The following is a 14,641-nucleotide window of genomic DNA, read 5'->3' as shown; positions in this document are numbered from 1 at the left end:
AAGGTATCAGAAAAGAAAGATATCCTTTGCTCTTTGGTAGGAAAGGAAGAACCACAGTGAAAATAACCATACTTCTAAAATTGCTATACAAATTTAATGCAATTCCAATCAAAATTTCAAGAGCAGATCTCACAAAACTAGCAAAAACAATCTTAAAATTAATTTGGAATCAGAAGAGACCTAGAAGAGCAAAGCCAACTGTAGGCAACTAAGGCAAGGAAGGGAATATCACAATCCCTGACTTGAAATTATACCACAAACCTACTGTGATAAAAACATCATGGGACTGGCAATAAAACAATCCAGGGATCAATGGAACAGATTATAAGGTGCACAAAAAACTCCAGACATACTTAGCAAACTCACCTTTGACAAAGATGCCAAATACCTTTACTAGAAGACAGACAGCCTCTTTAATAAATGGTGTGGAAAAAACTGGCTTTCCACATGCTGAAGATTAAAATTAGAGCCATAACTTTCAACATGAACTAAACTAAAATCAAAATGGATCAGAGATCTAAATATTAAATCTTCTGGAAAACAGAATAAGTAGAATTCTTGAAGACATTGGTGTAAGCAAAGACTTCATGAGTAAATTCCTGATTGCACAGGAAGTATCACAAAAAATCAACAACTGGGATCTCATCTTACTAAAAAAAGATTTTGCACAGCAAGGGAAACCATCACCAGAATGAAGAGACAACTGTCCCGCAGACATGGGACTTTTATCTAGAATATATAAAGAATTGAAAAAAAATTAGCCCCCCCCATTCAAAGACCCAATCCAAAAATGGGGATCTGAGATGAATACACAATTGTTAGACGAAGAAATGCAAATGGTAAATAAATATATGTATGGAAAATGTTCAACATCATCAGTCATTCAAGAAATGAGATTCCATCTCACCACACAATGAATGGTTATCATCAAGAAATCAGTTAATAACAAATGCTGGCAGGGCTGTGGGGATAAAGGAACTCTTCTCCACTGTTGGTAGAAGTGTGGAATAGTATAACCACTGTGGAAATTAGTATAGAGATTCTCAAAAAACTAGGTTTGAAGGTCCCATTTGACCCAGCTATTCCTCTGCTGGGTATCTTCTCAGAAGAATTAAAAACATCATACCACAGTGACACATGTGCACTCGTGTGTTATAGCAGTACAACAGTTAAATCTTGGAATGGACAAAAAGATGTGGTCTTTTTATACAATGGAATGCTACTCAGCCATAAAAAAGGATAAACCAGACTGGACTTTTATAGGTAAATGGATACAACATAACTCACATGAATAAACATTAGACTGTCTCCCTAGCATCAGAAGCTGAAAGAGTAAATAAGATCCAAAGTGTAAAACAGATATTGTGAAGTGGGAAGAAACTATTCAAAAGGAAAGAAACTGAAATGGGGAGAAAAGGAAGGGAAAAGCAAGAAAAAAGTACAAAGCAAAACAAACAAACAAAAAAAGAACCAAAACAACAACAAAAACATACACATACACAAAAGATAATTAAGATAGTTATACTACTAATTTCTATTAATTTGTTGAAAAGAAAGGTTTGCATTAATATTGGACAATTAAATGCCTATAATCTTCTGAGTAACTAAAGATAACAATATACGATGTGTTAACCACTGTTATTCTATTACCTTTGAATTTTTTTCTCTTTAAAATAAAAAAATAGTGTTGCTCCAAAATTCTTATCCTTCCTGATCTTCTATTTGTTTGTGATTACTGAGAAAGGAATGTTGAATTTTGCAAACAAAACCAGTTATTACAACCCAGTTCTATTTTCACCCAGTTCCACCATGTTTTCCTTTTCAGGGGAAGGGAATAAATGGCCATATTTTGTCATTCAGCTGCTGTCTCCTTAAGTTGGATAACATACTTACCACTTTCAATGGTTTTGATAATGATTTGACATTTAGTATTAATGATAATCCAAAGAAATGTGAAATGTTAAACGTTTTTTTTAAAAAGTAAGCAGTACTAACTTCATCACAATAATCTCTCTTCCGATCATTCAAATTCAAATTTAAAACATCTAAATTTTACAGTAGAGGGTATATTTTCAAGTATTTTTCTCTCTAAAATAAAAATACCTTGAGTTTTACCTTAAACACATTTTAATGATACTTCTATCCACTTCCATTCAATATTTTAAAAGTATACTTGGAGTTTTTCAGATCTAATTTGCACTTACACCAACTACAATTAATTTGTCAAATGTTTTGCATGGGGTTTTCATTCATCAACTGCTGCCCTTTAGAATACAGATCTCTAACTGCTTCTCTCAGTGTTCTATTCACAAAGATGTTAAAGGAAAAACATTATCTACAGTTTGCCCCTGTGCACCATACATCTGCGTTCTTCTCAAAAGGTAGTGATGAAGGACCAACGGATAGTGTGGAACTCACTGACCAGCGTCAGCTAAGTAAGTGGTACACTTATGGACTTATTTCAGCCATTTTCTCAGACCTGGGACAAAAATACCTGACTTGAGCAACTTCAGAAAGAAAGGATGGATTCACTTTGGCTCATTTCAGAAGTTTCAGTCCATGTCTGGCAGGCTTAAACATGGGAATCACACGACAAAAGGTCCTGATGGAGGGAAGCTGCTTAGGTCACAGTGGTCAGGTGCAGAGAGAAGAGCTGAGAAGGAAGATACTCTTCTGGTCATGACCTCAGTGACCACCTCTTTTGGTCAGACACCCACTTCTCAGGATGCACTCAGCTACGTTCTTCCCATGATCAGCCCCTTCCAAAGCCCTGCCTGTGTGCACAGAGACCTCCAGGAGGCATTCTTGATCTTAGTAACACAATTGAAGGCAGATGGAAGGATATTACGGAGTCAAAAGTAAAGGGTTTATAGATATGGTTATTAACAGTAAAAATGGTGGTTTACTTATAATTGTTCAAAAGGTCTCTATTTGCTCTCTGCCAGTTTCTTACCAAATTTGGTAGCCGGAGTTTCCAACCTTTCCTAAATCCATTGCTAATTCCTATACTCTAAGCTGATGACCAGCCTTTCACAGTAAGGGTAGGGGATTTGCTCCATCACTGACTTCCTTCAGCCCCATCAAACATTTCCTTTTCACAACACTGGCTAGAGGCAAACCTTTCTCTGTCACTATTCTTTTTGCCTAAGTAAATATCCTCCTTTTTTCACTTAGTTACTTTTTCATTCATGCTCTTGAGTTCCTATTTGTCTCTGCACATAAGAAGCATGCTCTAGGATCCAATTCAGACTTAAATGTGCCCATTTACTCTTGAAGTATTTGCCAAGTGCAAGTCACTGAATTACTCAGAAGGTTAAATAAAAATCCATGCTCCCTTCAAGAAACTCATAAACTAGTGGGAAAGATAAACAAGTAAATAAACAACATAATTATGTCTAAAATACAATCTACCATAGTAAGGGCTAAAGGCATTGTGTACAATATAGTCACAGTATAAAAGAAAGAGGGCTAGCCTCTGCTTGGTTAGAGACAGTCTTTTGTTTTAAATTTTCATAAAGCTCACATTCTCTGATGGAAATTTCTTTTCCTCTTTTTACAAGCAGGTTTGTTTGGCTTGTTTGTTGGGATGAAATCCAGGGCTTTCTACAAGCTAAGCAAGTGCTCTGTCATTGAGCTACACTCCTTGCCCATTTCGTTTAGTCCCAAACCCAAGAATAAGGCATCTCGTGATGTTTACACTCGTATCATTCCGACATCCCCATTACTAGCACATTTTCTGAATGAGTCACCTGTACTCACTGTCTTGTATTCATGCATCTTTTAGGTAAGTGTGTTCTTACTCTTTTTCTGTTTGTTTATTTTTCCCCCTTGTGCTCTTACTTTTGGTTTCCACTGTTATCCTGACAGCTCTCACCAAAGTCAAACTTGAGTAACCAGCTCATAGCCTTCACTGTAAACAACCTTTCTACTACAAGGGACTTTGTAGACCTTTCCATTCTTATTCAGGCTTGATTAATTCTACTTGTTTTTTCTTTTTTTTGGTACCAGGGATTGAACTCACAACCTCGCGTTTGCCAGGCAGGCACTTACACCACTAAGCTAAACACTTAGCCCCCAGTTCCACTTCCCTTTAACACTAACAAAAGCATTAGCCAAGATTTCAATCTAAGCCATGGATTTTGATGTATCTCCTTCGATTTCTGTCTCAACCACTGATTTACCAGATGTGCACCCACATCCTGGGACTCCATAAAAGAGACTGGTTTTCTAATGGTCACTCTAGTCTCATAGTTGGTTAGTTAGACAATGCTAGCTGGAAGAATACCAGATTTCTAGTCCTCACTTCTCTACTGTGCTGTAAATCCACATTCTCTCTGCCATTTAAATGTCTCACCCCTAAAACTAGTCTTGTAAGCCAACTACTCTACTTCACGTTGCCTATTAATGTTTATGTACTGGTGCTACCATTAACCTAAGCCTGAAACCCTAATGATCCTACACGTCTCTATCTTTATCCATGCATTCTCTCTTCCTAATTCCCAACTTTCCTCAAGGCCTCTTTCAAAAATTATCTCTTTCAGAAACGGTTCCTGTCTCTGCAGCTGGTGATAGTTTCTCCTTTGTTAGAATGTCCGAGATTCCTTCTTTCCTAACAGTTGCCCTATGTTTTCCTCCAACCTGTAGTTCTGTGGTATGGTATGTGGGAGCATACACCTAGCTTTTTGCACAGTCCACCCTATCTCTAGTACTGCCTTGCCTACAGTAAGCATGGAAACACACTGTGAGACCCAGATTGATTGACTTCCTCCTGAACTTTGAACCCAGAAGCAGCAGTCTTCTATGGTGATAATGCTTTCCAAGACAACTGTTGAAGGACACATAATGACTTGGAAATTCTAGAGCTAAAATTTATACTGGTCATAAGTTAAACAAGCAGAAGTTCTTCTGCAAGTCCTTCAACTCCAACTCAACTCAGGAACATACCAAATACAAATGACTATGTAATGTCACCTTGTTTCTTTAGAAAGGCAAGTTTACTAATGATGCTCCCTTAAATGTCTGGCTTACAATATACGCATTTCCTTTTTAAAGTTGTTCACGATACAGTATTTTGAAAGGTCTGTTAACGAACTATCATTAAAAGCACAAATTAAACATGGCAGTAATTGATGCAATAAGAACATTCAGCTGGGACAGACTAGATTACTGTATGCTCAGAAAACAATTTCCCCAAATGAAATGTGCTGCCATTAATTTTTGGCTTCATTAATAAGTAATATGTAACTAAAGAAAATGATTTTTAAAAATGTGGTCCTCAGTTGATAAAGCAACACAAATTGATAGGAGGGGAAAGGGTTTCTGATTTTCCTTACAATAATTAATAAATAAATAAATAAATAAACCTGTAGACTAGCAAACAGAAGAATTGGAATAAGCCAGGAAAATCAAGGCCTTAGCTGAATTCATCTGGAAGACGGGATGTCTAGGTGAGGCCTAACAAGTAGCATACATACCACTCAGGAGCATTAAATCAAACTGAGAAGAACTATCTGCTGTCTCATTATGAGGATGCAGAGTCAGACCTACCTGGCTTATCCCTTGGGGAGAGATCTTGTATGACTGCAACTTCTGCTTCAGCAGCTCTGGATCACTGTGACGGAATGGGCACCCTGGCAAAAAATAAGTAACACAGCAAAATGGTTATTTACTCAGGACTCATACAATACCACATTCCAGAGACCGTCTAGACTCCCCTTAATTGTCTAACAGTTTATTAATAAAAAAGTTAATTGTCCTTGGGTTCAACTACTTTCTAGCCCTTATCTAAACAACAACTTAGCTGTGCAGTTATCAGGGTACCAGAGGCTCAAGAGTTACATAAAGCATTATAACATCCTCAGCCAAGATGTCCATTTACTACAACCTGGAAAACAGCCCTGATTTGCTACCTGCTAACAGCACAGATAACCACAAAGTAGCTACGACAGTTTACTAAAAAAGTTTATACAACTTTGTATTTTTTCTAGTCTAAAATATTACGTGAAAGGTATACAAAAGGGCAACAGATAATGTAATCAAAAGTAGAATTAAAAATTCTGAGAAATACAAAATCTTAAACCATTATCAGACACAAAACCCTTACAAATTTAGAGGAATTATGGAGGGAGATGAATGAACAAAGAGGAAACTGCTTCACAGAAAAACAGACATATATACATGAATATTATGTCATATACATATTTTATCTTTATATAATTTCATGAGAAAAACAAAGATGGGATACTATATATATCTGCATAATTAAGAACATAGAAGAATAAAAATTAAATGCAATATTAGGCCAAAATCTAGATTTCACATATCCTAAGAAAGAACTCCAATGGTAAATTATAATACTTCTATGAAAATTTAATACAGGAAAGTTTGATAATTATTTTAGTCATATAGATGATGGGCCTATAAATTAATTAAAAACAACTGCATTTTAAAATGGAATCAGCAGGAAACTGATTGATGAAAACTAATGCAAAAGAGGCAGGATGCCAAACATATTTACCATAAAAGCATAACTGAATAAAACATCCCTTATAACACTTTTGACCCATGCAACTATGAAATCTGCAAAATTTACTGTATACATTATATTCAGATTAAAACTAATAAGAAACCATGTAATACATAGTGAAGAGCTGGGAGCTGTACCATCTGCCTTGGAATCTTGCTTTTCCATTTGATGACCAGGCAAAATTCTAATCTTCCCACAACTCAGCTTCACCCACTCTCTTTTCTCATTTGACAGAAATAAGAGTCCCTATCTCACAGATTTTCCAACAGAATGGAATATACAAGCTTCTATGTGCTCCTGGTATGTAGAGGAGTATTCAAATGTTTTAGTTATCACTATCTTGAAATGCCTGTTAATAAAATTACAAAAATCTCAACAACAGAAATGAAGGTACATGGAATTGTTAGCAAACCCAGAATAAAAGGCACACACACGTGCGTGTGCATACACACACACCCCAACAAAAAGACAAACTAGACAAATTACCCAAATTACTGGTTACAGTTATATAAAAAGGTCACCATGGACAAGGCAGGAAGAACTAAAATACTAATGACCAAACAGAGGTTTTTTGAAGCTATGCTCACTATATGAAGAAAACAGAAGAAACAGACTACTACTGGCGACAATGATATACCTGCTGGTGATATAAATACCTACTTTGTTTCTACCTTCCATATCAAAGAGAATTATATCCAAGGTTAAACCTAACAAGATAACAAAAATGAGATAAAAGCATTTAGAACTAACATGAATTACCACTAACCGACAAAACTGTCCAATACACATGTGTGAGACAGACGGACAGAGACAGGACTAAGCATATACTTTTTATGGCTTAAATCCAAACTGACCCTCAAGTCTCATGTGTTCAGAGGTAGGGCTTTAGAAGGCCTCAATGGGTCGGTCACGTGCCATCAGGGATAAGCTTTAAGTGGTGTGTGCTTCTTCCTTCTCCTCTCTGCTGTCATGAGATTAGCTGCTTTCCTCTGCCATGCACTTCTACCACGAAGCTCCTGCTTAGAGCTAGCAGACCATGAAATGAGACATCTGAAACCACGAGCCAAAATAAACTCTTCCGACCTTAAGCTGTGTGTGTCAGGTATTTGACCCTAGCATGGACAGGGGACTAACACAGTAACAGTGTAGATTCACAACTAGTTGAACAATTGTTCTAAGTTGTTGATCCATAAAACAGTGTCAACGACTGAAAAGTAAAGTAATTTTGTAAATAACAAGATTTTTGATTAAGCATATTAAGGAGTCTAGAAATTGCCACTCCATCCTACACCAAGAAAAAAGCTAAAATAAAGCAACTGAAAAAAAAATCCTGTTTAATATCACCATCATCTGCTCCAGACATCCAACCACTGCCACCACAGTGCTCCCTGACCAGGGTCTCCTGACACAACCCTTCTGGCAGCAGTAGCTTCACAGCACTTGCCTGCTAATCGCCTCGCTTCGCTTCCTCACTCAGGCTCTGCATCATCTCAGGTCATTGCAAAGAAGACACAGGGTAGTGCGATACTTTGAAAGACAGCACATTTACACAGTTTTACCATAGTCTACAGCTACAAATGTTCTCTTACTATGGATTACTTACTGTGCCTAACTTAGAAATTAAATTTTATCAGAGATGGGTATTTATAGGCAAAAACAGTACAGGGAGGCGTTAGCAGTATCTCTGCTTTCAGGAATTCACTGGGGGTCTTGGGATGCAGTCCTTGAAAATAAGGCTCCCCCACTATTGCTCCTAACAGGTATAAATTAAAACAAAACAAATGCAACAGAATGTACTACAATGAACAAGATATGATTTAACAAAGATAAAAAATACAAGGCCTTACATTTATACTAATAAAAGCAACTAAATAACCAATATTAAAACTTAGGAATTCACAGAAAGAATCGCTGGGATTTCACTGCCCCAGGAGCTCAGTTCTGAGTTAACTGTCCCGGTAAGACTTGCCATGCTAATAAAAGCTTCTGGTTTCCTGGGCAGAAGTATCTGTATCAATGAATTTCAAACTTTATTAAGTCAAAAAAATCACCTGGGGGGAACGCAAAAAAAGTCTGCTACTGATATGTCTGAGAGTGGATTGTCTAAGCAATCTGTATTTCTTGGGGCATCTTAAGGGACTCAACACAAGTGACAGGAGTTGCTGCTTGTCCTCATCACCAGTTCTAGACACAGAGAGCATCATCGAAAAAGCCTGTGATGATTTCATCTTTTAACAAAGTAAAAGTGTGCAATTTTTTAAAAATTGTGTTGCACTTAACATTCTAAAACAAAATAGTTCTGACATGTATTGTAGTAAGCTTTGGCAATCTAGAAAATTTACTATTAAATCATTCCTTGACACAACAAATAGAAGCTTCTCAAGGTATGCTTAGAGAATTGCTTTAGAAAAAAAAGCTGTTGAACTCAGAAGTCTACAGAAAATAGCTTGAAAACTCAGGCAAATTGATATATGTTTGATAATCTGATATTGCTTAATCTTTGCTGGTTAATCAGATGACAGGAATGAGAATAAAACACACTCTTCCTCAAAATCTACCATTTCCAAATAAGAGTTTTCCAACTTCAAAAAGCTTTGTATCAGTTTCCTTAGATAGAAAACAAGACAGACAGAAGCAGAAGAACCGAAAGGCCTCACCTGGCACAACCTGAAATACACTGCAAAGTGAATTCTCTTGCCTGACCTACTTCAGTAATGAGACAAATCGCTGTTAGGAATGGGGCTGCAGCTTGACACTGATGATTGGCAGAAGCTACAAATTAGGTCCTGCAATAATACAAAAAGCATCTAGTGTGCTGGGCTCCTTGTCCCCAGCATTTTCACAGGGTGCGCTTACCGTGGTAATCCCCTTGGCCTGGTGGGTTGGTTAGAATAATCTTCATGCAGCTGTAAGGCGTATAGTCTGTTCTTTTGCCTTCTTTTCCAAAGCTGTGGCGGATATTGTAAGAATAACCTCTATCAAACTGATGGAGGGACAGAAGAAAAAAGACAAAAAGAAGAAATAAAATCAGTCTGTACTTTGCTAGTCATGTCAGCAACACTGGTGAGGAAGAGTGCAGAGCACTGTTTTCTACAATAAACTCAGTGTTCATGAGCAGATGGACACCACATGTACTACCCAGGTCCTTTATGATACAGATAATTTCCTCTAAAAAAGGTATGAAAACTGGAGGAAACAAGTTTCTCATGTACAAGACAGTGTTATTAATAGTAGTTCCTCTGTATCATTGGTGGACTGGTTCCATGACCCTCAGCTGACACCAAAATCTCTGCATGCACATTTCTTGCATAAAAAGGTGTCTTATAACCTGTTATACTCCTCCCCCCACCATATACTTTAAATCATTCCAAGTTAATTACAACAGTCAGTATACTATAGCTGTTACGTAGTTGTTATACTGCAATGTTTAGAGAATAGTGACAAAGAAAAAGGTCTGCACATATTTGGTGTAGGTCAGAGACCACTATGAAGCAGCTCTGAGCAGGATTTAAAATTAAGTAATTGGCTTTGTATGTTTATCTGTGAGTCTGTCCAATGCCTACGCCCCTTGCCTGGCGAGGGAAACTAATTCATGTAAGTGAACCTCTATGAATCACTGGTCCTGGCTGAGGCCTGTAGTAGCCTGTAAGGCCAGAGACACCTCAAAAGGTAAGATAAGGCCATAGCTGGGGACACCTGGCTCAAACACCAATTAAGTAGATACTGACTGCAGCTGCAGGCATCTCACCCTGCTGTCTCACTCCTACCATAAGTGTCATCATGGAGATAAGACAATTCTCCTAAATTACTATTTGGAGAAGTCTTTGAAGTAACTCCCAAGGTCCTGCTCATTTCCGGCACTTTCCCCAACATCCCCTCTCTTTTTTGAAGATGTAATAAATATGAACTGCCCAGAGAAGCAGTTTGTCTTAGCCCCAGAGTCTCGAACTCTGCTAGAGGGTTTGGATCCTTTTGGAGCCCTAAAATCATACTACTCATCTCATTTATTTAAGCCTTCGCCATACATTCATTTAAGAAACTGGGGATCTTATACCTCCGATAGGTATAAATACAATTTTTTTCTAGTATGTTTGACCCAAAGTTGGCTGATTCTATAACTACGAAATCCAGATATGGAGAGCCAACTGTATATGTTTAAAGAGAAGACGAATCTTTGCCAGAGAGGAATAACCAATCTGTCCTGCAGTTTGATGCCAGAGATTACATTAGATGTAAATCAGTTTAACCCTTTTTTTATTTAACCTCTTCTCTATCCCACTTTCCCTAACTGTCCTGTAGTTCTTACCTCCTATCCATTCTACTTCTGAAGTATCTCTTAAAATAATTAATGGTTTCCTCTGCATTTCCCCCCAAAAGCAAGCAGTCAGCAAGTGCCTGATGAATGAACTACTGTGACTGACTCCTACCTGCAATTCCTGCCTCCAAGTTCACTGAAAAAGCTAATGGCATGGAAAGGACTTTGATACAAAGGAGACAGAGGAAAAAAGCAGCTAATGTTTACTGAAAAGCAATTAGGTACCACCAGGCATTTTGTTAGGTACTTTTTAAAAAGTAATCCCATTTAATCATTTAAATCATCACAGTTCCTCTATGATGTTACACATGGGAAAACTGAAGTTCAAAGAAACAAAGTGATATGACATAATACATCTATTAAATAAATGGCAGAGTTGAAAATCACGTGTAGCTAAGTTTGATTCTAAAGCTGATGTTCTTTCTACATTACTGCACTTTCCCAATAATAAGATACTTAAAACTCATGGGCTCCAATCTAATCCTTTTAGGACGTAACTTGTTTCTTTCAGATAACACTTTACCTTGCAGCCCAAAGTGGGACATAATCTCTCTCTTCAAATGGCAGACTACCTATATGTACTGTATCTCTCTAGAAGGTAATCTCTACTATGCGTTTGATTTTCACGACACTTCAATGTATTTGTCTTATGACACACTCTCTATTTTCTATGAATCACCTAAAGGTGATTAGTTCCTCCTCGACTATAATCTCTCTGAGGTAAAAATCTGTTTTTATTGGACCTTTGTACTCAGCTGGGTATCAGCATAAAAAAAAAAAAAAAGAATGAATTGAATGTGGAAGGACTCCTTGTCTACTATAGCACTTGAAAAGTTACCATTCATCCCATTATTTTGCTCCCAATAAAATGTTTTCTAGAGTCCGGTGGTTGGTGATTTTCTAATTTCACTATTGGTAGCAACCATTCCCCCTTGGAAAACTAAAAGCAAACAAAGTACCTCTGACAAGATATTTCATAAGAGTCATTTGCTAGATGCCATTAAAAATATAATCCCATTAACCATTCAGATCACTGAATCTTTGGATTAAAAACAGCTATCCTGGGAAGGGGGTAAGAATTAAGTATTACATGTCAAGTGATCATTTGGGCAAAATCTAAAACCAAGTTCCTCCTGCATCTTGCTAGTTATGAGTCTTAGACTACAGCAAGTGACAGATTTAGTCAGGAATTTGTCTCCTGTTCCAAGAAATATAGTTTAAAAGAAAAACTTCACCTTCTTTCTACAGGAGTACAATCTTAGACCTCCTTTCACTACTTGGCAATCTCTCAGGCTTTCAGAGCCAGAGTAGACGCTTGAGTTTATAGTGCACAGCAAATGTTTCCACGGACACTTTAAGAAATACTTGCTAAACAGTAAGATGCCAGACAGCCCAGGAAACAAATCATTTTCAAAGGGCAAAACCTTCAAGGTTCTAGAACTAGTAATTGGCCTTTAGAGAAATGCAAATTAAAACAACATTGAGATTTCATCTTATTCCAGCAAGAATGGCTATCATTAGGAACTCAAATCATAACACACATTAGGCTGTGGGAAGAAAGGAACATTTCTAGATTTTTCATAGGAATGTAAACTAATACAACCATTATGGAAATAAACATGGAGGTTATTCAAAAAATGAAAAACAGAAATTCCATTGACCCAGCTACTCCCCTTGTAGGTATCTTCCCAATAGTTAAAAAAAAAAATCATATTACAGTGATGTACACATAGTAATGTTTATAGCAGCACAATTCATAATAAATCTTAGAAGCAGACTGTATATTGAACAGATGAACAGATAAAGCAAATGTGTATATATAGACAATTGAGTACTACTCTGCCATAAAGAAGGATAAACTTGAATCATCTGCAGAAAAATAAGATGCACCCTGAGACCATAAGGTTAAGTGAAATAAATGAGACACATAAGCTTAAATATAACATGGTTTCTCTTACATGAGCTGTTCAAATGTAAGTAAAGAGCAAAATAAAAGGGAGACAAAGTGGGAGATTCCTAAGAGTTCTTGGTTTATTAATCAAAACACTGTGACTTTATTTCTGCATGTGCTTGCAGTATCTGACAGCTTTTTTTTTTTTTTTCCTGGTACCAGGAATTGAGCTCACAACCTAGTAATTGCCAGACAGGCATTTACGCCACTGAGCTAAATCGCTGGCCCCTTTGACAGCTTTTTAAGTGTATAAGCTTTAGACTTCACTAACCAGGGTTCTCTCTCTGTTCATGATAACAGTACTTCATGTTTTTGCTAAGTAAATAAACTTTTGGCTATATGAAAAGAAAGTTTAAAATATCCAAAACAAAATTAAGAATCAAAGCTTACAGAGTTGACCCCACTCATCAGTTTTCATAAACTGCATCCTAAGCCTGATATTTCTTTTCTCTCAGTGACTTTTCATCTACTGACTTCCATTGCTCTTTAGTTATTAATCTCCCCTCATTCATGCTGTATTGGGAACTGAGTCAGTTCTATACGAGGGACTCTTTCCCTTATTCCAATAATTCTTGATTAAGAGTTTCACTATTTCCACTTCTACTATTTTAACTACTGTATAGCTGTTTTCTATTTATTAGCTTTTGGTGCCATGACTCAGCTCTGGACCCATCACTGGACATTCAGACTTAACCATCAGTCACTTGATATGCAGGAGTCCTCTGTCTCCAGCCTTCTTTGTGTATTATGTAAGTATATCCACTGAAGCATAGTGAGGACGGATTTTGATAATTAGAGTCTGAGTACAGAGCTGACTGACTTCGATGTAGTCAAGTTTCAATAAACAGAAAATCATAAACTGAAAATGTTCTAAGGTGTAAAAGAATTTAATACACCCAACCTAAACCTCACAGCTTGGCAACATGGGACACTGCACAGCCAGGATCAATGGTTTGTTTGCCCTTATGATGCTGTGCTAAGCATCAGCAGTCCCTGCCCAGGTCTCCAGGAAGGCACCTACCAAGTATCTGTTGCTTTCATGTTATCTGATGTGGAACACTTCTAAGCTAGACAATGGTAAGTAGAGGACCCTCGATGCTCTGACCAAAGCTGGATTCGATCCCTGAACTGCTGTTTCCAGTGGAAAGTCACTTTTCCAGTCCTGCTGTGGGGATTCTCTCCTTGACTTCTCCAATGGAATATCCTTTCCCTAGCTCTTTATCAGGCTTATAGATTCTCTCTGGTCTATTTCCTCTTGCTCTTCAGTCAAATGGTATCTCTCTTCTCAAGGCCCTGCTGACTATATGTTTGCCACTGTGGTACTTACACTATTGGCAAATTTTTCCTGGTTAATTTTTACTAAAAACTCTCTTTGGGTATAATTGTCCCTTTGGGACTCCTGCAACATCCCCTAATCAGTCCACATAAGGAAGTCCTAGCAAAAGGAAACACAAATTTCAGGTGCACAGTGGTCTATCTACTTTTTTTGTTATGAAGAAGCTTAAAATGGCTAAATAATTTAATACTTAAATTACTGAGGCTTAGCGTCTTATGACCCAGAAAACCTTCTACAGCTTTCTTCTACACCTCTGTATGCCCTCCCAGGTCTCCTGGTCATAGTCTTCTCTCCACAAATGTTCTCCATCATCTGCACCCTGCCCCTCAACTCCCTGAAACTTTAAAGGACCAGGGGTCCCATCCTCCACAGGAAGCACAGGATGCAGCCAGCACAGGGATCCATGTAAGCCATCAGAAAAGATCACTTTCAAATGACAGGCTTCTCTTGACCCCAGAAAAAAAAGGAAAGATTTATTCAATAACTTAAGAGTTGTTCTAGGAGCACGTTCTC

General features: G+C 37.5%; 1 protein-coding gene across 2 annotated transcripts in view; it reads right to left on the bottom strand.

The window, feature by feature from the left end:
- Prim2 (DNA primase subunit 2) overlaps positions 1-14,641 on the bottom strand; it is a 280,470-nt gene that overhangs the window by 33,966 nt on the left and 231,863 nt on the right. Inside the window, exons 11-12 of one of the 2 annotated variants that reach the window (XM_063256921.1) lie at positions 9,383-9,509; positions 5,548-5,630 (exon numbers count right to left, since the gene is read on the bottom strand). In XM_063256921.1, the coding sequence (XP_063112991.1) occupies positions 5,548-5,630; positions 9,383-9,509 (210 nt within the window). Of the gene's footprint in view, positions 1-5,547; positions 5,631-9,382; positions 9,510-14,641 lie in introns of those variants that run through there. The other variant, XR_010050019.1, reaches the window with a different exon arrangement.

The sequence above is a fragment of the Cavia porcellus genome, unplaced genomic scaffold (assembly GCF_034190915.1).
Source record: "Cavia porcellus strain 051 isolate PalLab524CR breed Dunkin Hartley unplaced genomic scaffold, mCavPor4.1 scaffold_10, whole genome shotgun sequence".
Taxonomy (NCBI): Eukaryota; Metazoa; Chordata; class Mammalia; order Rodentia; family Caviidae; genus Cavia; species Cavia porcellus.
Note: the sequence above shows the minus strand (reverse complement) of the source record. Positions and strands in the feature narration are given on the sequence as shown.